General features: G+C 48.8%; 1 protein-coding gene across 1 annotated transcript in view; it reads right to left on the bottom strand.

Annotated features, from left to right (window-relative positions):
* Window positions 1-22,681, bottom strand: part of DNMT1 (DNA (cytosine-5-)-methyltransferase 1) — a 43,928-nt gene that overhangs the window by 9,061 nt on the left and 12,186 nt on the right. Inside the window, exons 7-28 of the mRNA XM_010828384.1 lie at window positions 19,923-19,957; window positions 19,450-19,531; window positions 17,941-17,975; window positions 16,924-17,011; window positions 15,199-15,233; window positions 14,629-14,710; window positions 12,606-12,640; window positions 12,116-12,161; window positions 11,940-12,020; window positions 11,756-11,865; window positions 8,661-8,779; window positions 8,235-8,327; window positions 7,618-7,769; window positions 7,145-7,332; window positions 6,854-7,037; window positions 5,521-5,618; window positions 5,027-5,174; window positions 3,917-4,032; window positions 3,306-3,510; window positions 3,093-3,226; window positions 1,971-2,144; window positions 63-284 (exon numbers count right to left, since the gene is read on the bottom strand). Of these exons, the coding sequence (XP_010826686.1) occupies window positions 63-284; window positions 1,971-2,144; window positions 3,093-3,226; window positions 3,306-3,510; window positions 3,917-4,032; window positions 5,027-5,174; window positions 5,521-5,618; window positions 6,854-7,037; window positions 7,145-7,332; window positions 7,618-7,769; window positions 8,235-8,327; window positions 8,661-8,779; window positions 11,756-11,865; window positions 11,940-12,020; window positions 12,116-12,161; window positions 12,606-12,640; window positions 14,629-14,710; window positions 15,199-15,233; window positions 16,924-17,011; window positions 17,941-17,975; window positions 19,450-19,531; window positions 19,923-19,957 (2,462 nt within the window). The remainder of the gene's footprint in view (window positions 1-62; window positions 285-1,970; window positions 2,145-3,092; window positions 3,227-3,305; window positions 3,511-3,916; window positions 4,033-5,026; window positions 5,175-5,520; window positions 5,619-6,853; window positions 7,038-7,144; window positions 7,333-7,617; window positions 7,770-8,234; window positions 8,328-8,660; window positions 8,780-11,755; window positions 11,866-11,939; window positions 12,021-12,115; window positions 12,162-12,605; window positions 12,641-14,628; window positions 14,711-15,198; window positions 15,234-16,923; window positions 17,012-17,940; window positions 17,976-19,449; window positions 19,532-19,922; window positions 19,958-22,681) is intronic.

Raw genomic sequence — 22,681 nt, 5'->3', positions numbered from 1 at the left:
GTGCGATTCACTACCTCCCACGACTCAGGCAGAGGCCCCTGGAGGGCAGAGCCCTCACCGACCTGTAGAACTTGTTGACCCTGATCTTGATGTCTGTCTCATTGGGCCGGCCATTGCTCTTCTTGCTGCAGAAGATCTCCTTTATGCGGCCAATACGGTAGGGCTCAGGGGCATCCAGGTTGCTGCCCTTGATGTAGTCAGAGTACTTCCGGTAGTGTTCTGGATACAGAGCTTCGTCCACAGGCTCCTTCCGGGGGCGTTTCACAGGACTGGACAGCTTGATGCTGCAGAGAGGCAAATGCTCTGAGTGACTGAACGTGAAATGTTAGAAAGTGGTTTGGCGTGACTGACCTGTGATAATCACTGTTTAAATTCCAGCGCCTGAACTAACGCAGCTCAGTACCCTGATCACAGATTCAGAGATTCAACCTCATCCACACTTTGACACAGGTATTCCCCATCTGTGCTCTGGGTCTCACTGCTGAGGTTGTTCACATTCTCCCTGCACCCGGCCTTAGGGCAGGACTTCCTGGCAGGTGATGTGTTCAGCTCCATGGGTGTGAGCAGCCGTGATACACAAGCCCTGCCCTGGCAGGAGAGTTGCCAGTGAGCTTCCTCTTGCCTCAGCCAGGCAACTTCTGAGAAGGCAGAGGCCCTGTCAACCCAGGTCCCTGAGTGACACAACAGTCTGAGTCCCCTGAACCACAGTGGGCACACAGTCCAGGCAAGAGGTAAACTCCTGTGATCTGAGAGTTGTGGCCGTGGCATAAGCTACACTCTGACTGAGGCACTAACCTCGGGGCACTGCGGGAGAGGCCGGGGGAGAAGATGGGCAGTCTGGGCTAGCCGAACCTGGCCTGGCCATGTACTGGCGGAATTAGGCCATCACAGCAAATGCCAAGCTGCCAGGACCACAGGGCCACACTCTGAAGACAGGAAGTTAAGCAGTTCAGGAGGGCAGCTGCCGTGTGTTCCCACCAGGCCCCCCAAAGTCTATCAGGCCCCAGAGACCCTCTGAACACCTGTGCTCTCACTTTTGGCTGGGCCAGGAATACCTGGTCAACAGCCCTACAGGGCGGCCTCCCCTTCTAGGCCAAGAACTGGTGTTTCAGGGCACCATGTACACCCACTTCACGGGGCTGGGAGGACTGAGGCTCTGCAACTCAGTACACGGGTTGATTGGGTTGAACCCATTCAGTTGAATGGGTTCCAATGAGGACTCGAGGAAAATAAGTCGGGAAACTGAGCTAAGCTTGCCAAAATGCTGGTTGTAAATCCAACCACACACTAGTTCTAAGGACCAACAAGGAAGGAATCAAGTATGGGAAATATCTGTGGCTTTGATTTTTCCCTGAAGAGCTCAGTCCTTTGATGTGGAAGTCTTTTGATGCAATTCCCAATTACCAAGCAGTAACTCACAGTCAGCCTTTACACTAAGCCAGGCGCTGTGCTAATAAGCACCTTTTTTTTTTTTTTTTTGAATTTTAGATTTTTTTGGCCACACCATAGGGCATGTGGGATCTTAGTTTTCTGACCAGGGACTGAACCTGTTCCCCTTGCACTGGAAGGGCAGAGTCTTAACCACTCAACCACAAGGGAAGTCCCTAATAAGCACTTTTAACTCACTTATTCTTAGAGGCCTGGCAGGCAAGACAAGATACTCCTCTCCCCATCTGATAACGGGAACTGGGGGCAGGGTCTCTGACATGACCAGCTGGGCAGGAACCCATCACTGACCCCAGCATCCTCCTTTAGCCAGCTGGCTCTGTCTGACTTCCTTCACAGATAGCCTCACTGCCATAGAAGGACAGTGGCTCCACACAGGACCGCTGGATGGCATCTGCTCACCACAGACGCCAGTGCGACGGCTCGACAGCAGCTGGTAGTGGGCTGACGTGGGGGGCACATGGTGGAGCCAGCCTGCTGCTGGCCCGGAGCGCCTGGCCCCGCTGGCTTCAAGGGGCACTCACTTGAAGGTGAAGGCCTCGGGAGGGAGGTACACGCCATCGCCCACCCGGTACTGGACGCCGTTCTTGGTGGCGAGGCTGTAGAGGACGCGGCCTTCCAGGTCCTGGAGCTGCTCCACGACCCTGGGGATTTCCTTCTGCCTCATTTCGGCCAGACGCGCACAGCTTGCGCAGAACCTGAAGGAGAGGTGGACAGAAACCAAAGGCCCTTGAGTGGCTGGTGGTGACTGTAAGCAGCTGCCGCTGGCGTATTTCCAGAGACTCCGGTACCAAGAGGAAGTATGGACGGATGTTAGAAGGCACTGGCTCTCCTGCACTTTTATGTTCACACTGATTGGGGAGGAAAGCCCAGAGATATGCACACCAGGAAAATGTCAAGTCAACCCCACTTCCGAGTAGCTGACATAAAAACCCAGAGACATTAGCAAATGGCCTAGAATCTGGTTAAGAATCCAACATGAATGATAATGCAGACCACGGTAAAGCCAGGAACCCAAACCATGTCAAAGGAGGCTCACACTATTATCTCTAAAGGCTGAAGAAGGATTTGGTAAAATACAACATTCCTGATTAATAAACCCTTCAGAGGAGAGTTAGAGTGCCTTAAAAACAGATCAAGCCCGAAAGCAGCCCAGGCTGACTGGAAGTACCAGAGGCAGCTCAGCAAACCCTCCCAGCCTCACTCCCACACACTGCTCATGATGGAAGACTCCAGTCACCACTTTTAGTTAAAAAAAGTGAGGTATCAAGGTTAGAAAGGAAAACAGGAGCACTAAGCATTTAAGAAGCAAACCTCTCTAAAAGCATTAGAGTTAAATGGAATCAAAGACCTCACTTATGAGGAAAGACATAGATTTGTAGGACAGACACAGAAAGACACACCCTATCCCTGAGTGGGACAGCTTCTCATGGGCGTGACCCCGACCCCCAGCCAGGCTGTCCACACACTCACAGCCACTGCAACCAAGTCAGGCTGGTCTCTGGTTGGCGGGGAGGGCAATCAGAGGACAGGGGGACAGCAGACCCAGCAGAGAGAAGCACAGGGCAAGCAGGGGGGGTCCACACATTCACACAGCGTCCTGGAGCACCGACAGGGCGGCCTGGGAGCCCAGGCCCCGCACTCACTTGTACTTGTTGTCCTCCGTCGGCTGAGTTTTCGGAGGGGACTCAAATCTCGCGTAGTCTTGGTCGTACCACAGCTGGTAGAAGTAGGTCTTCCCGTCGTCCTCTGACATCAGGGCCTCGGGGTCCACGCCTCCCTGGGGATGGGGCCACCGTCAGCCATGATGACCCCACGCAGCAAGGGGCAGCGACACATGCAGGGCACCGGGGACTCACCTCCATGGCCCAGTTCTCCGAGGGCGCCTTATAAATGACCTGCACCTTGCTGTGGATGTACGAGAGCTGCATGTCCTCACACTCGTCAACCAGGAACAGCTCCAGGGGGTCCGATGTGGCCCCGAGGACCGTGTCCGTCCCAGCACAGAACCAGTGGGCATGGAACATCTGCCCATTGCTGCTGTCCTCCCACAGCGCCGTGACCCTGGAGCCGGAAGACGGGGAGGGAGAAGGTTCTAACTCGACCAGTGGAGCTGGCCCGAGGCTCCTCAGGAGTACAGATAATTGTTCGGTGTCGCTTGCATGTGTGCTCAGTCGTGTCTGACTCTTTGTGACCCCATGAACTGCAGTCCACCAGACTCCTCTGTCCACGGGATTTCCCAGGCAAGAATACTGGTGTGGGTTGCCATTTCCTTCTCCAGGGGATCTTCCCAACCCAGGGATCGAACTCAGGTCTCCTACATTGGCAGAACTCTTTACTACTGAGTTACCAGGGAAGTCCATTTCTTGGTTTTAGTCTAGGGCAAAGAGCTGCTGCTTTTTGCAAAACAGGCACCTCCTGCTTTTACTCAAAGTGTGGGCTGAAGTCAGGCGGAAGGAAGGATACAAACCTTGCTAGATACAGTGGTTTTGAAGAGTCGTCTGGAATTACAGAAACACAGTCCCCCACTTCCAGGGTTTCCGAGTCGATGCATACCTTCTTGTAGTAACTCTTCTTCCCGTCAGTCTGAAAACAAGAACTTAGTTTCAGGAGAGGATGGATCTGAAGGTCCGTGCAAGGCTTGTCCTGCTAGTTCCTGCTGCTTTACAGAAAAGCATAGCTCATGACGGTTTCTCTAAACAGCCATGAGCTCCAACAGCCTGGCTACTTACTACAGAGAGCAGCCCCTCCCCTGGCTGGAAGCCTGCAGCCGAGGCACTCGCAGCCCTCTGTCACCAGCTCCGCCCTCCTTTGTCAGCAGCAAGTCAGATCCTAGCCTTCAATTAGAACAGCACTGCATCCCACTCATCACACCCCCTCAGACACATGGACCCCCTTCCTTCTCTCCCACAAGGAAAGCTGGTTCCCACCACAGGGCCTCTGCCCTGGTTCCTCTCAAGGACTTTCAGTGGCCAGCTGCTCTCCAACCCTTCAGGACGTTCCAGCAAGAAGCCTCTGTGGCCCCAGCCCTCTTCCCGTGCCCCACCCGCCTGCCGGCACTTGTGTCGCCCAGACCTGGAGCAGCACCCAGCAGGGGCAGGCCTCAGGCTTGCTGAGGGAACTGGCCCGTCTCCAGCTTATGGACACCAAGGGACCAATGCGGACAACGTATTCACTCCCCAGCTGTGGCAAAGAATTTGACTCTTAGGCAGGTGAGCACAGAACCTCCGGAGGCGGTTTGCTAGTGCTCCCAAACACCAACTCCTAGCGAGGGGGCAGTGAGGGCTCTCCTCAAAACCAGCTTCACAGGAGAACTAGTCTCGAACACCAGGACTGTATCAAATGCCAGCTTTGGAGGGCGAGGAACATCGAGTCCTTGAGCATACAAGTAAAAACACATTTTTGGCGCCTGGCCACAGACCCCAGCCTCTCAGTCAGCTCTGCTCCGCTCCCGGCTGCGGGATGCGTGGGCAGGTTTCTCACTCCAGGGCTCCGGCTGCTCTCAGAACGGCTGGCAGTGAGGTACCTGGCTGCTCAGCAGTGCAGCACGAGGACAGCCGAGGGCCCACTCCTGGATTACCTTGACGGCATCGCCAACCCAAGAGATCCGATTCTTATTCTGCTTCTTTTTCTTCCCCTGATGCATCTTTTTGGGTGATGGCATCTCTGGAATATTGTCATCCACTTCCTCGTCATCGTCTGCCTCCTTCATGGCCATGTTGGGACACCTACAAAGTCACTTGTGATAAGCAAGGTCTTCTTTAAAAAATAAGACCAACTGGGAACTACCTGGTGGTCCAGGGGTTGGGACTCTGTGCTCTCACTGCCAAGGGCCCAGGTTCAATCCCTGGTCGGGGAACTAGGATCCCACAAGCCCCCACAGCGCAGCCGGGAAAAAAAAAGTAAAACCAACTGAAGGTTTTCACTAAGAAAACAGGGACAGGTTTGGTGACAACACTAGACAAAGAGATCTTGCCTATTCTACACGTGTCAACCCATCTGTCCCACACAAAGTCTATTTGCCATCAGCTGGCATTTCCCTCCATTCCAAAAACAATCATTGGCCAAACTTACCTCCTCTTTTGGCAAGCCTGCTTGCTCCGTCCGCTACCACCAAATTTAACCATATCTTTACAGGCCTTACACTTTCCACACTCGGGCTGTTGACAAATCTAAAACACATAATTAAAAAAAAAATTAAATGCCCTTTAGTCACAGCTGATAACCAGTTTTTGGTGAATTTTAAAATATGTAAGTTTAACCTCATTAGAACTCAGGGAAATAAGAGTTAGGAACAAGACGTAAGGTTTGTAAAGGTTAACCCTGAGACATGGTGCTGGCACAGGTATGGGGAAAGGAGAACTCAGGTGGCTCAGAGGTAAGCTGGTGACACCACTCTGGAAAACAGTGTTCTAGATCAAAGTCAAGTATGTAACCTACACCCCAGCAATTCTGCTTCCAAGCAGTGAAGAATCACAGAAGACACATTAGAATATCACACTGCCCATCACCGAGGGATAGGCTAGGAGAGTCACCACGAAATACTATGGAGTAAAGTGGTAACTAGGTCTACTCATATCAACACACAGTAGCTGTGAAAGATGCCAGGTTATGTAAATTAAAAAAAAAGAAAATTTAAAGCTTGGATAAGCATGCGCTAGATGAAATAAAAACCAAAATAAGAACGGTGAGGACAGGGAATTCGCTGGTGGCCTAGTGGTTAGGTCTCTGTGTTTCCACTGCTTGGGGGACACAGGTTCAACATGCAAATTCCTATTGAGGGCGACCACTGAAGACAGAGGAGACCCTCAGAATCCAGGGACTAGTGTGAATAGAGGGTGGTTCTGAAGGCAGGTGCTATATTTTCACTTTTAAGCTTTCATCCAAATTAAGTCAAATAAGATACCAAAACTGATCTGATCTCTGGGTCAGTGATAGAATTAGAGAGATTAATTCCTCGAGGGTGAAGTAAATACATATTATACTAAAAAATTCAGAGACAGGTCGTCTCAGGCCTCAAAGCTAAGCTGGACGAAGCCCCCAATTTCTGAGGAAAGTTCCACCATGAGACAAGACAGGATCCTGGGAGGATGACCCCGCTTGGAGGAAGCAGTGCTGGCCTCTGCGGGGCAGTCACCCCCCTCACCCTCACACAGGGGCCTGAGGACACAATGGGACGTGGCCAGACTCCTTTGTAGCAGAAGCAGCACTGATGGCAAAGTGCCTGAGCGTGCCTCTTTTGACAGTTGTCCCGTAAGACATGCAAGTCCCCCTGGATAACTAACTCCTTCGCTGAGCTGTTTTTGGGGGGTCACGTCTACGCAGTAAGACTCTCAAGCCAAAAAGAGAAAACAGCGAGCTCCTCAGAGATCATGAGGGGCAGGAGAGCCGGCGTAGGCGAGGTTACCTCACAGACGCCACAGCGCCGGCGCTTGAAGGCATTCTCCTTGTCTTCCTTGTCATCTTTTTCAATTTGCTCCGCAAAGAAAGTGTCAAAGATCTGGTAGACCAGCTTGGTGGTGGTGGCCTTGGTGGGGCCCTTGTCCTTCTCTTTGGCGGGTTGCCGGATGGTCTGCCGCCTCTCGGCTCGCCTGGAAGAGAGATTCCACGGTGTTAGCGGCCCAGGAAGAGCTCCCGCAGTGCCCTGCCTTCCAGACTCCGTCTCAGGTCTTCAGGCTCACTCCTACTGCACCCTCACCTTTTTCCCAGGGTGACCCCGGCCAGCTTGATGAGGTCTCTCATGCAGGGGCTCAGGAAGATGGGCTGCTCGTCACTGTCCCCAGCCCGATCATAACTCTCTACTTGCTCCACCACGAACTGGGCATGCCGCAGGAGAGAATCCTCTGTGAATCGATTCAAGTTGAGCATACAAGGAGGAACGGTGGTCTTTTGGGGAAAAAAAAACAAAAACAGAAGTTTCTCTTAGGCTTAAGCAAAACTGGTTTGCGTCAAACATGCTTATATGTATCACATGTAAATGGGACTTCCCACATGGCTTGGTGGTAAAGAACCCGCCTGCCAGTATCCTTTCCCAGGAAATCTCATGGACAGAGGAGCCTGGAGGGCTGCAGGCCATGGGGTCACCAAGAGTTGGACCCAAATCAGTGAATGAACAACATCACATGTAAACAATCTGTGAATCCCAGATATTGAAAAACCTAAGCCTCTTACCTCAATCTTATTGATCAGGTCTTCGTAGGTGGAGTCAGGGTTGCTCTGCAGGAACTCAACCACTATCTTACTTATATAGATCTTCTCCTGCATCACGCTGAATAGTGGTGCGTACTCTGGGCTGGGATCCATCAAGATATACTCAGCAAATGCTGGAGTGGACAGACAGACAAGAGCAGTGTGAGCCTGACGGCAGCAGCAGTAGCCAAAGGGCAGGGATGAGGCTACGAGGCTCACAGAGCAGGCAGAGTCATTCCACACTCAAACGTCAAAACCTAAGAGGCACGGTCAGGGTTAACTCATTCAGAAGGGGCCTATTGGAGCCAACCAGAGAATAGACTGGCCAAGTGGCTTTCCTCTAGCTCGATTCTGGCTTTTGGAATTTGGTCTGGGTTTCAGCTGCAAGGTCAGTTCCAGGGTCAGTTGTAACTAGTACGAGAAGCCATCCCAATCAAGCCTGACATGCTTCCCACACAGCCACGAGAGCCTGAGACTTTCCAGAGCCCAACCAAGCCCGGTCATGGGAGCCTGAGACTTCCCAGAGCCCAACCAAGCCCCATGGAAGACAGAAGCATCTTTCAGATTCCAAAACAGTCCACAGTTGGCCACATACTTACAGGTGCTAAAGCCAAGAAGAGCCTTTTCACCTCCATCAAAACCAGCAATCCACCATTCGTTTATGGGGCCAAAATTTTTGCCATTAATACCACCTAAAAGAGGAGAAAAAGGTTTCTTGAAATGAAGTGGACTAAGAAATGGCAACTCACTCCAGTCTTCTTGCCTGGAAAATCCCATGGACAGAGGAGCCTTGACAGGCTACAGTCCATGGGGTTGCACAGTTGGACATGACTAAAAGAATATGTCTCAAAAACCCAAGCAGGTTCAGTGGCACTGAGTCCCCACCAGAGCCCACACCTCTGATCAGGTGAGCCGGGCAGCCTTACTGGAGTCATCAGAGCGAGACTGCTTGTAGCTGCTCGCAGCCCAGACTCTGTTCAGTTTACAAACTGACTGTTTCAGACAATCTGGAACATTCCCCTTACCTTCGGGAGATGGATCATCCTCATATATCGGCTTTGCTGAACCAGAAAAGAGGAGCTCGACATCCTTCTCAATGAGGCCGGTGTCGATCGGGCAAAGGTGACCGCGTTTACAGTACACGCTAGACAGGGGACAGAGGCCATTTACCAGGAGACCAAGGCAGGCAGGGGTACAGAGTCAAGCTCAGACATGGGGGGATAAAGTGTGGTCCCCAGACTCCACTATCTCCCTGGCTGCCAGAACCCTGGGTCAGTACAGTGCTCTTTCACCCCATACCTTCTGATTCGCCCACCTGGGTACCAAGAGTAAGAGTATGAGAAGGGAATGTGGAGAGGTCAGCAAGACCGACAGCGGGAAACCCCACAGGGGAGCCCCTGGCGCGCCCTCCCTTGGGGAGTGGCTTGTGGAGACGCACTGGCTGCTCCAATACATCCTACCCAGACTTGGGCCACCACTCCCTCTAGCTCCAAAACGTTCTTGTTGCTGAAAATGAAACCTCACACCCACTGACCTGTCACTCCTTCCCCCCTCCCGACACCACCCCGGCAATTCCTGATCTGCTTTGTTTTTCTGGATTTACTGCTTCACACTATTTTATATGTTAGTTTGCGTTATGACTTTCACCTCAAAAAGATTAAAATAATGTGTGTTACACATCATAAGAAGTGAGGCTCATTGAGGACATGAGAAGGAGGGACTTCCACCTCCCTCTGGGGGGTGAAGCCTCAAGTTCAAGAACACCCACCACCTAGAGACGCTCCATGACACTAGGAGAGTGTGCATCATTGAGCAGGACGCTGAATTTGAGAAAACAGGATGGGACTGGGGTGGGTTCTGCTTACGCACCTGCCTGTGCTGGCCTCAAGGCCAGAGTTGCTATGCAGGTCTGAGAGTATCCCCCGCCACATTCCCACCGCCTAGGCCCCTGGATGCCAAGAAATTCTCATCTTGGAATCTTACCAAATTAAAAAAATGAACACATGAGCACTTTGAGTGGAGCTCTTCCACCAGGCATAGCAGACAGACATGGGTCACAGTTCTGCCATTAGGACCTGAAGCCGTGGGAAGGATGGACACATACCCACAGAGGGCAGGACACAGTGGACTCACAGAAGGGGAGGATCCAGGGCCCAGCCTGACAGACTGTCCTCGTGCTCCGTCAGGAGAGGTGACATCAGGGAGAAGTGCCGAGTCTCAGGCCAGGGCAGGGCCCACTAGTGTGCAGAAGGGGCTCGTTGCCACCTGCCACCTTCAGCCCAAGGACCAGAGGTAAACAGAGTCCCCAGCTAACCCAGGTGGTCTGGCTTCAACGGCTTGATGCTCAAAGGCATGCCATTCCTGGGACGTGTGTTCTTATTTCCCAACCCACAGGAAGGAGTCTGGGGTAGACCTGTTCTTGAGGAGCCACCCAGAGACCCCAAGCCCTGACACTCCTGATTACAGTGGCCCCAGCCCCCGGTTCTCGCGAGCCTCTGCCCCAGCAGCGCCACAGGGAAGCACAAGGCCGTGAACATCAGCAATGCTAACAGCATGTTTCACTCGTGCTGTCAGGCAGAGGTTTGAGCCGGGGAGTGGCCGGGGAGTAGACAGCGTCCCAGTACAGATCAGGCTCCTGCTCGTGGAGAGGGAGAGACACACCCAACAGCGGCGAGCATACAGAGCACTGTGAAGAAACACACTGGGATTTCCTAGAGCGCCCAGCCCACTGTGGGGCAGGAATGTCAGAAAGACCATCTCGAGATGATTCCACCTAACGCTTTGTAACAGGCGATCCAGCCGCCCCTACTCTTTTCTTGTCCAGGGAGAGGAAAAGCACGTGCCAAGGCCTGAAAGGAGACATCAGCTGGAGCCAAGCTATTTCACACAGAGAAGCAAAGGGAAGCACCTCCAGTGAGCAGGAGAGAGCAGAACGAAGGAGGCTAGAGAGGAGGGGGACTCTGCTCAATCACAGGCTTGTCTGAACCCCAAACGCAGTCCAAACTCCACTACCTACACCAAGAAGACCCCAGCGTCATTGCCTCGGCCTGAAGAGCCCCGCAGGATCCAGCCCCAGCCCTGGGTCCCTGTTCCCCAGCCACATACCCTACCACTCACCCCCGGCCCCTCCACTCCAGCCACACAGCCCCTTATCTAGTCTTCCACAGCCCACACGCCCCCCTCCCAGCCTCCACCTGCTGTTCCCTCCTCCTGGATGTCTTTCCCTCACTATCTCCTTGGCTTGTTCTTAAGCTGAGGTCTTTGCTCAAGTCCCTTCCCCTCCATTCTGAACAACTTTCTCCCACCCACTCTCTCTGCTCCCCGTGCTTTTCACATCCATCACAATGTCGCTACCCACAGGCACAGCTTGTTCTGCTTCCATGAAACCAGGGGCCTGAAGTGCTGTATCTATAATACCCACTGCACATAGCTGGCCCTCAGTGGAATGAATGAGCTTTACGATATTTACCGACTCAAGGGCCTTCCCTGGTGGTCCAGTGGCTAAGAAGACTCCATGCTCCCCAACGCAGGGGGCCCAGGTTCAATTCTTCAGGTAACTAGATCCCACATGCCAGAACTAAAGATTTGCAAGCCACAACTAAGACTTGACACAGCAAAATAGCTGATTTTTGCAAGGATGTTTACCTACTCAAGATCTAACAGGAATAGCTTTAACAACCAAAGACCTACCAGTCATCTACCAGCTTGGTGGCCCTGAAGTGTCAGCAGCTTAAGAAATGTTGCAGATCAGGTGTTGAAAACTTTATTAGGATATTAAGAAATCAGGTGTCTTTAAGAAAATGCCTTGTTATGATAAGTATATTAGTTACCTGCGCTTCTTTGGTGACTTAGTGGTAAAGAATCCCCTGCCAATGCAGGGGACACGGGTTCGATCCCTGGTCCGGGAAGACCCCACATGCCACAGAGCACCTGAGCCTGTGCACCACAACAAGAGAAATCACCGAAACGAGAAGCCTGCACACTGCAACTAGAGAGCAGCCCCTGCTCGCCACAACCAGAGAAAAACCCGTGCAGTAACAAAGACCCACCACAGCCACGTAAATAAAAAGATCCAGCAGGATTTAAAAAAAAGGAAAAACACACAAAACCTATCAGTTACCTGAAGCAGGTTAGTTTGTGCTGAGGCAAATCCTCGTAACTCTCAAAGCCAGATTCGTTGGCATCAAAGATGGACAACCTCTCGTTGGTCAGTATCTGTATCTCTTCCACCTGAGAGACATTGGACCAGTGAGCAGAGACACAGGAGACGGTAACTATCGGCTGAAGACAGAGCTGGAACTTACCGCATCGGGGGGGTGCTGCTCGTATCTCAGCTCAGGGTCGTCCAGGTACTGCAAGCACTCGGTGCACTTCGGAGGATTGGTCTGTGGGGACAAAACACAGACGGCGCTCAGAGAGCCAGCCCTAAGCCAGTCCCTTAGCGTCACACAACGGCTTTTATTCCCAGGTGTACATTTACCTTGGACACTACGGCTATTTTGGTTCGAGTCATTTTCTTCTCAGTTCTGGGAACAAAGCAGAAGGTTTGTTTTAGTCATTACATGACACGTCAGAATCTGTCAAAGTTATACCGGATCCAGACACAGATGAGTGCCAGCTGCTGCATAAGGGGAAAGTGTGTCTTTACCATGCAGAGGGGACCTGCCTCACACAGCAGAACTGGCATGTCTCAGTCCTGCGCTCACTATCCATCACACGCAAAGCTAAGGCTGCTCCAGGAGGTCACTGAAAGTCAAAGTGAAGTCGCTCAGTCATGTTGGACCCTTTGCTACCTGGTGGACTGTAGCCCACCAGGCTCCTCTGTCCATGGGATTTTCCAGGCAAGAATACTGGAGTGGGTTGCCATTTCCTTCTCCAGGGGATCACTAAACGCCCCTTTTTCTTTCTTTCTCAGACAACTGTTTAGTATTACGATCTGCTTGATGGAAAGACAAAAAATAAGTTCTTACAGTTCTCTGTATGTAGTTCTGCGTCTCTTCTCCTCCTAAGTAGAGAAAACAGAAGAGTGAAGGGTAAAAAAGTCTTTTCCATCCGGACTATGTCACAAAGTTAAAGAATTTTATGTACATGGTTATCACAAAACCTAGTCAGAGGCAGGAAGGCAGTCAGAAAACCAGTGAGACCCAAGCCACCTCCAGTGTCTAGTCTTATAAACAAAATTATTATAACCAGACTTCCTTAAAAGACTCATAAGAGACTGGTTTTTTAAAAAAAGACAAAAACTTTTGTTGTTTAGTCACCAAGTCATGTCTGATTCTTTTGTGACCCCATGGAACTACAGCCCACCAGGCTTCTCTGTCCATGGGATTTCCCAGGCAAGAATACCAGAGTGGGTTGCCACTTCCTCCTCTAGGGGATCTTCCCCACCCAGGTATAGAACCCGCATTAGCAGGTGGATTCTTTATCCCTGAGCCACCAGGGAAGCCTGACAAAAATTAGCTCTCCTGTATTAAGTGATACCTCAGTAAGTATATAATTGATATGGGGCGCTATGGACTGAGTTTTGCCCTTGCTCCCCAACCCAATTCTTATGTTGAAGCCCTAACCTCAAATGTGACTGTATTTAGAGATGAGGCTTTTAAGGAAGTGACCGTGGTTACGTGAGGTCGTAAGTGGGAGAGACCTAATCCAATAGGACACCAGAGCGCTCTCCTCCCTACGTGCTTGCACAGGGACAGGTCATGTAAGGACCAGCAAGAAGGCATCCGTCCACACGTCAGGAAGAAAGACTTCTCCAGAAACTAACCCTGCTGGTACTTTGATATGTGAACTGTATTCTCCAGAACTGTAAGAAAAATAAACTTCTGTTGGTTAAGTCACTCAGACTGTCGTATTTGGTTATGGTACCATCCCCACCCCTGGTGACTAATAAGAGAAAACTTATTTCTAGAATTATTTTGAGTAAATGAAGGAATGCTAGAACTATCACTCTGCAACTCCCAGTGAAATAATGGATTTAAGCAATGATTGTTAAAAACAGGTGAAAAGATGAAAAGCTGAGGGGAACTTTATAATGGATGGAGCAGGCTGAGGGCACCTGGGTTCAGTGATGAGTCCTGAAGCCTTACAAAGATAACCCTGCCTCTGGTGTGATATAACAGGAAGCACACAGCACCACCTTAGAAATCCTCTGGGAAACAAGAGACATGCCTCTGGTCCAGCATCTGAGCCTAACTAGTGGTCTACAGGGGACAGGGCTCTGGGAAGATCCCAAACCTGAGAACCCACTAATGCTATGCGGCAGCTGGCTACTTACACCAACTGCAAGTAAGAGGATGGGGTGGCGCTATAGATGACACAGGGAAGACAAACAGCAAGTAAGCATATCGTACAGACTTAGCTGGGGTTCTGACTCACAGCAAAACACGCAATGCAGACCTCAGAGAAATCTGAACAGAGATTGGACTTTGATACTATGGTGTTAGGAAAATGGTATTGTAGTGATGTTTATTTACTTTTAATATTTTTTGATGTGGGTCATTTTTACAGTCTTTATTGAATTGGTTACAACATTGCTTCTGTTCCATATTTTGGTTTTTTTGGCTACGAGGCGTGTGGGGTCTTAGCTCCCCAACCAGGAACTGAACCTGCACCCCCTGCATTGGAAGGTAAAGTCTTAACCACTGGACCACCAGGGAAGTCCCTGTGATGATGTTTAAGAGACTCCTTTCCTTTTTAGAAGGAAGCACCTTATAGAAGCACTTCTGTTAATATTTCACTAATATGTCTGGGATCTGTTTACCAGAGTGAGGGAGGGCAAGGAGAATAACTGAGGCTTGGGTAAAACATGCCTAGTCATGGGTTGGTAACTGATGAAGGTTGATGAGAATATGAGGGTTTGCTACCCTTTTCTGCCTACTCTAGGGTACATTTGAAAGTTTCCATGAGGAAAATTGTTTATAAATCACTTTAAGATATTCCAGCCAATGGGATGTTATGAAATACAGTAGAATTGAAAAAACAAGAGCTTACCTTTTCATCTTCATCTTTCTCATCAGAAACTTGTGGCTTTACTCTTTCAGGTTCTTTTTCTTCTGGTCTCCGTTTGCTAGCTCTATTGGATAAACAAATAAGCCAAATGTCAGCTTAAAACCTGTATTGCCAATTTACATAAAAAATGACAAACTAATGCCTCGCTATAGAAAAGCAAAATATTCAGAACCGATCTGGTGAACAGACACTTTCTTCCCATCCAAAAGAAAGTCCCCTTGTCACAGTGGCTCCAAAGGTGCGTCACTAACACGTGATCCTGAAAAGAGGCCTGCAGACGCCCCATGTGACCCTCAGACATGGGGCCTGACGAGATACTGGAACTAAGACACGTGGCAGTGCAGTGATGGGAGTGCTACCCATGAGGCAAAGGGCAACAGGCAAGATGGGGCCCACAGTGATTTCTCATCCAGCCCCACCCAAACTGATCCAGTCTTCCAATAGCACCAGCAATTCCCTGTAAACATCTACATCACAGATCTCCAATAGCTATTTTGGTAATTTAAACTACACAAAGCACAGCACAAAAGCACAAGCATTTTAACCACTTACAGATCTTTGGGTTGACTTCTGTGCCTCTTTTCATCCTGAGAGGGGAAACGTGTGGGTAGAGAAATAAAGGGGGGAAAATTAATTTGAGCAAGAGTGAGACAAAACCCCAAAGTATCAGTTAATGATTGCAGCACCGTGGGACGAGAGAATTGGAAAATCTAGGCAGGTCTACAGGCTAGAGATGAGGCTTCAAAAATTTTAACTCAGTTCCCTAACGCCTACAAACAAGAGTTGGTAGATTTCCTGTAAAGGGCCAAAAAACAGACATTTTCAGGTTTCCAAGCCACAGACTTGCGTCACAGCTCCTCAACTGTACCACTGCAGCACAAGAATAGCCAGAAACAATACATAGGCGAAATGGCATGGCTGTGTTGCAATAAAACTTTATGAAAACAGGCAGAGGGCCAACTTTGGCCTGTGGACCACAATTTACACACCCCTGTCCTGGGATAGCTCAAAGCAAAAGGGACTGTTAGAGCCATTTTGCTTATGTCAGCCCAAATGTCTATAGCTGCATCTGTCATTTGGTCAGGAGTGAAGATGTCATACAAACAGGCACTGGGACAGGAGTGGGGAAAGTAGGTGACAACGCTAAACTTTGGAATCCAGTATGGGAAAGAGACAGAAGTAGGGATTCCCAACTTGGTCACCAACTCATTAAAGACAGCAGAGCCCACATACAAAGACTATCTTTCTGATATGCTGCTGACCTTTATAAAGAAGTATACACACAGATAAGTCAATAATTAAAAAAAAAAAACTAGACAAAGTCAAACTTTTGGTCCTTTTGTCCTTTTCTGCCATGAGACAAGAGCGCTGGCTGTGGGGTCTGAAGCTCCTGCCAGCTGCTGTCTGAGGAAAACGGATGGTCTGACACCACCGCTGAGATCTCTCTAGACCTGAAGGGATCCCAGGCAAGTGCTGACGATTAAGATCACGAGTAATCAGAAAAGATGAGACAATAAGATGTTAGACAGAACAAGCTGGAGGTGACACACCGAAAGGATCACGTGCCACAGAACAAGCAAGGGTACCCACTGGAAGCGAGAACACTCAGGACCCAGGAAGTCTGACCTCAGGCTCTGCTCCCTGGATCTCACAGAAAACCAGAGACAATCTTGGGACCATCCTGGTTTGGCTTTTCTTAGAGCAAATTGCTAAGGAGCTTACTAAGATCCCTGTGCTGTGGCCCCCAGCAGATGTAGCCCAGTCCCCTGGAGTTTACAGCCCTGTGGATAACCTCACCATCTGAGGCTTCTATACAGGCCCACCCCTGGGTCAGTGTACAATATTTTAGGGTTTAAATATGTTAACTAAGCTGAACTGTGGGAGCTGGCGGGAACGCGAGGAGCTAGACTCAGAACTCAGGAGACTGGTCGATAAAGCAGCACAAGCATGATGACACGTGTATCTGGGGTGACACGTCAAGCCTTCTCAGGCCAGAGGCTATGAAGAGAAGCTGGTTCCACACACATCTTAGTCCAGGCACACACAGGCCCTTGGCACCATTACCATAAATAGACAACTGAACGCTCACTACATATCAGGCGCTAACATGCAGCAACAGCTGCCAACCCCTACAAGGAGGGGCAGGTCACCTGCCCAAAACCACCCCAGGGCAGGTAGGGCTGGATCTCAACGCACAGCCCTAACCTATGCCATTTCTCCCAACCAACTGGGAACACAAGGATCGGTTAGAGATAAGTGATACGAGTCAGTATTTACTTTGTCTTCTCCTTCATTCATTTCAGCCTGAGCTCCTCCAGGCCTCACATCTCTGTCTGGCTCCTCCTTAGCTTTGTGTTTAGGTGTCCTGTCACAGAAGAAAACACACAGTCAGCTAAGGGAGCCCATCACCGTTTCAAGAAGCCACAGTGAGGGTTTACACGGTTCCCTCCCCCAAGTTAGAGAGCATGGATGATTTTTCTCATCTGAAGGGCAAGTTTTCATTGCAAGAAACCCAAGAGGGCTTTGGTACTTCAGAACTTATGATCTCAGAAGTGCCACCAACACTTCATGTGTTGCTGAGACACGCCGCAGTTTAAAAACAAGAGACAAAAGGGCTCCCCTGATCCCTGATAACCTGATGGGAATCCTGCCTGTGGAAGATTCCTGTGCAGGTTTGCTAGTGGGCTGAGGTGACATCTGAGAAGTCTTCCCCTCCTTCCACCAGGGCCCAGGCACTTGGTTCAGGAGTTCTGCCCACCCCAGACTCAGGCCCAGTCAATACCTGCTTCAGTCCATTGCATGTCAGAGGCTGCTTTTCACTGCCGCCCTCACACACTGCCACTGCTGAGCACACGCCCCAGCTGGCCTAGTCCTAGGGCTGAAGCGGGTCTGCCTGGCCAAGATCAGTCAATGGCCACTGAGCCGCAAACATATAAGCTCAAAAAGTGCCTACTGTCCTGAGCCGCTGAGCTCTGGGGCAATTTGTCACATAGCATCTTCACAGCTACAGGCAAGAGACAGAGCTGCTCAACGCTCTTTAACCACCACCTAACAAACTGCTTCCTGTATGAACAGCAGTAAGGACAGACCACTAAGGACAGGCCAGTGGTCAAGGTCAGGTCAATCTCAGTTGACCTCAGCCTACACTGTGGTTGCCTGACCTTCCAAGAACAGAAGTTACCCACACATTACACGTATGACCTTAATGCCCTGTCCAATCCATAATTTTTACGAGAACACTTACTTTTGGAAGTAAATTTCACAAAGTACAAAAGGCATGTTAACTGTACTTACGGTTCTTTGGTTTGACTTCTGAGTCTCTTTTCTTCCTAAGTGGATGGGACGGGGAGGCAAAAAAAAAAAAAAAGACTAGTTAATTTCCCCCCGTTTGATTCTAATATTTCTATTAAAGAGCTTTATGGAAATAAAATACCTAAACTGATCCTATAGTCTAGCTGGTAAGAAGGAGTCTCTTCTATTCAGATAGCACATTTTTTTTGGTGGGGTAGGTAGGCAAGAAGTTAAAGAACTCTTAGATTCTGCTGTTTAAGATGGATTTGCGGGCAAAATTACTGTCACTTGTCAGGATTAAGTGTTGACAATCTCCTTGATAACTTTATCAAATGAGAATCTAAATAAAGGAATGAAGTAGTATGACCAATCGGAATAAGAGCTCCATTTCAAACATGGACAACAAATCATTTTGAGTCTGAATTTAGAGAGCTAAATGCACCTCTCCAAAATTCAGCCTCAGGAACCCCTCACACTTTGTGAGGAGATCAAAGGTTGGTGATGTAAACAGAAAAAACACATGGCAGACTCTGCTACTGCAAGAGGGGATCCCAGGAATCTGGCCATAGACAAGGGATTTCAATCAGCCCTAAATCCTTCTTTGGAGGATTTGAGCCAGTCTACTGGAACCACTTGTTCTCAAACGATTTAACATATGTCCCAACTGTAACTGCTGCTAACTTTAACTAGGATCAGGGTAGGGAAGTGATCAATTAAAGGCTAGCTTCAAGTATCAAATAGTTCAAGAATTATCATGCATCTTGGTTGATTCCCCATTAGGACAAAATAACAGACACCCATTTTTTAACAGGCTCTCAAGGGCACACACTACCCACGGGAGTTGCTAAGAAAATTCTCATCAGTGTGGTCATAAAACTTTTGGGGATCTGAGATTGTTCCACCACCTGGGACCGACCAATGTCAGCCTTTTACCATATGGGGCAGCGCTGTCTCATGGTAAAGCTCCCACTTTCAGACCCCCGATTCTTTCTTCTACCCTCCCAAGCTCCTGGGGTGGGATTCAGTGGTACATCTGTATTTCACAGAACCTTAAGCCCACCCTGATTTTACAAAGGAGCCACAAGTCTGGGGAAAGAACTGGTCTGATCTCAGTTAAGAATGCAGCTTTAACCCTGGATGATGCTATAGCACTTTAGCACCTTGTGTGTCTGAAAGTGAGATCTCCACCAAGACCTCATGAGCAACCAAGATGTGCAGGCAAGGGGAGAGGCTTAAGCTGTGTGACTAACTGATCAAGCAGCAGAGGTCCAGGTGACTTCTAGGCCTATCAGTGGTTTACTGTCACCAGAACCACATAAACACACCTTCCACATAGAGAAGCAGCAGAAAGAGGAGTTTGAAGAGCATTTTTGCTAAAGTCAAGGTCATTGTGATCATTAGTGAAAGTCATTCTGTTCCTACATGCTCTCCACGCCCTGATCCCTCTTCCTAGAACCAATGGGGACTCTGATTCAGGTGGAAGTGACAAACACGGAGGTGACCAGGCTTTACTTTATCATCTCTTCCTTCTTCTTCCATGTGTGTTCCTGGTCTTACTCTTCCTGGTTCTTCTGCAGGGAGCAGCCCAGCAACTCTATCAAGCAAGATAACACACCCTCAGGATGACTTTCAGAGACTCCTCCCCTGGAAGCAGCTTTCAAAAGGGCTTCCTTCCTCCCCCCGACCACCAAAAGCCAATCTTCATCTCAGTAGCCCTGAAAAGTACATATTACATTAACATTTAATATTCAATACAACCTTTAGATCTACTTCTGGTAACTGCCAGTTGCCCCCCACCCCAATTCACTCTTTGCAAGAGAATTCAACCTGGATCACAAGGTTAATCTGGCTGCAAACTCAGCGTCCTTAAGCTATCTATGATCACCCTGGCAACTCACTAGTTCTTCCTTTTAAAACATTTCAGAAAAGTAATTTCAGTAGTCGAGATTACAAATTACACAGAACAAAAAGGTATAAACTCTTACCGTTCTCTGGATGTAACTCGACGTCTCTTTTCCTCCTATGTGGACAGAAGGGACGAGAAGAATATTTCAAAAGAGGATCAAAACCAAAAGCACGAATCAAAGTATTAAGTAAATACATTTGATATGGTTAAATACAGGCTTCCCAGGTGTTGCTAGTGGTAAAGAACTTGCCTGCCAATGCAGGAGACAAGAGATATGGGTTTGATCCCTGGGTCAGGAGAATCTCCTGCAGGAGGGCATGGCAACCTACTCCAGTATTCTTGCCTGGAGAATTCCATGGACAGAGGAGCCTGGAGGGCTACGGTCCAGAGGGTCACAAAGAGTCGGACACATTTGAAGCAACTTAGCAAGCATGCATGCATGGTTATAAACAGGGGTTGGGGGTAATCTGGGTTTGGGGAAGATGTGGGCAACTGTCACTCTGGTGTTGAGGTCCCACCAGCCTCAAAACAAAGGAGAGGCCCAGGAGTTGACCCAGCACACGTCCGCACAACTAGAGGTTGTCTAGTGATGCTACATGAAGTCAAAGATCCACCTCATGTCAGGGATTTGTTAATGTTAGCAAAAAAAAAAAATAATCAACCCAGTAATTTGGGATTCCCATCAGGAAGTGATGATGACAACCTAAACTGGACACCAGCTCTTCGACGAACAGCCAGGACACTGCTTCCCTAAGTTCACAAGACTTGCCATTTCCAGGATATCTGTAGTTATGTATTTAAACAGGATAAAAATATTGTGGTGACAAAGCAGATATCTTGTTTGAGGTGGACATTACAAGAATCCACACACACATACATCTGGCTATGCATGCAGAGTGAACAAAGTCTGTAGATTATACCAATGTCCATTCCCTGGTTTTACGGTTGTATTATAGTTGAGATGTTACCACTGGAGAAAGTTGGGTAAATTACACAGAACTCCTCCATAATATATTATATGGAATTAGTCTGTGTGTGTGTGTATTATATATAAAATTCTGACTGCAAATTGCTTTCAGACTTGAGCTACAACATCAACACTTCCCTGCGTCTGCAGCCTATTGGCCCATCATGCATATTTTGGCCCTGCCAGTCTGACATTGTGTGAATCAGCTGCTTAAAGTAAATCTCATATATACAGATATCATTGACTCTATTTCTCTGAAGAACCCTAATACAGATTATATATTAATATAATACAGTACTATGTATAGACATACAAACCAAAACAATATATTAAAGACTGAGAAATGCTCGCCTCTAGAAGGACAGACAGGAGGGAGGGGCGGGAGAGAGATGGACAGAAGGGTGGGAGTACCACTCCTTTGTATCCAATAGCTGTTTGTACTGTTTTATCAAGTGTAGGTAATACTTGTTTAAAAAAAACACATAGTAAGATCGCAAAACTTTAAACTGGAGGACTTCCCTGGTGGTCCAGCAGTAAAGAATCCGCCTTTTAACGCAGGGTTCAATCCTTGGTCAGGAAACTAAGATCCTATACACCGTGAAGCAACTAAGCCTGCGGGCCACAACTAAGACCCAATGCAGCCAAATAAACAAATAAATTAAAAAAAAAAAAAAAGACACTTTAAACTGGCTGAAGTATAAGGTTTTGACCTTATTTGACTTATTCAACCAATACCATCTGATATCACTGGTTTGGTGCACTAGGACTCTAGCATGTTGGAATAAACCCTATTCCTACAGGGGTTCATCCTCGAAGTTCACAAGGCCTCACACACACCACCAGTGAAACAGCTTCCTACTTGGGAAAGAACGCCCTGGTTAATTTCTTTAAAAGCAAAAAGAAAAGGCTATGTAAGCCCTCCAAGATGTTAGAAGGGGGAAAAAAACAACTCAAACTGGTACATGTGTTTGTGTTTTTTTTTTAAAGTCTTATCAATATTACAAGAGCCAGCTTGCCCATGACATGTTCTCCTAGGGGGCAAGGGACTTGGCCACACGGCTTAGACAAGACGTTTCTCCATCTCGGTTTCCCACCGTGAGTGGGTACTCTGGCTAAACCTAACTATAGACACCTGAATAAGGGTCATGAACAGTCGCATATAATTCTCAAGAATAAGACAGAAGAATGAGCGTGTCTTATCAAGTCTACCTCAGCGATACCGGGCTCAATGCTTCTCACCTAGGGCAATTTTGCCCCTCTGAGACCTCTGGGAGAAACCGAAAGTGATTTTGGTTGTCACAAATGGGAGACAGAAGGAATGTTACTGGCATCTAGCGAGTAGGGGTCGTGACCTTGCTAAACACTCTACGATGTACAGGACTGACCCCTACAGCAAAGGTTTATTTGCCCCCAAAAGTCAAAGCCTTGGCTGAGACATCCAGCCTTAGAACAAACCACAGATATTCATCTTCAGCAGGTAACAGGCATTTACTACCCACCCGAAAGCCTACAGACTTTCCAAATTACACAGCCAATCCTGTGGCAGAACTGAAATAGACAGCATGTGGCCAGCTGGTATTACCTAGATTTGCCCCTTAAGCCACATGGGACAGCGCCAGAGGCATTGTCTTTCCCAGAGGCCTTTGGCAAGCCACCAGTTTTCCAACCTAAAAAGTCTAAGCAGCATTATTACAATGCACATAATAACATGACAATTCTGCTCTTATTGAAAAATTAGATGTGGGAAAGGAGCTTATCTGATGTCAGAAGCAAATGCTTTAAACACATCACCTCTGCTGGTCTGAACATCTCATCTTGCCAGGTGGAGAGGCAGGAAAGTAGACAGGAGAGAGCAGACTCAAGCTATGGGC

This window comes from Bison bison, unplaced genomic scaffold, assembly GCF_000754665.1.
Source record: "Bison bison bison isolate TAMUID 2011002044 unplaced genomic scaffold, Bison_UMD1.0 scf7180017864492, whole genome shotgun sequence".
In the NCBI taxonomy this organism is placed as follows: Eukaryota; Metazoa; Chordata; class Mammalia; order Artiodactyla; family Bovidae; genus Bison; species Bison bison.
This window is presented reverse-complemented; position numbering and strand designations above follow the sequence as displayed.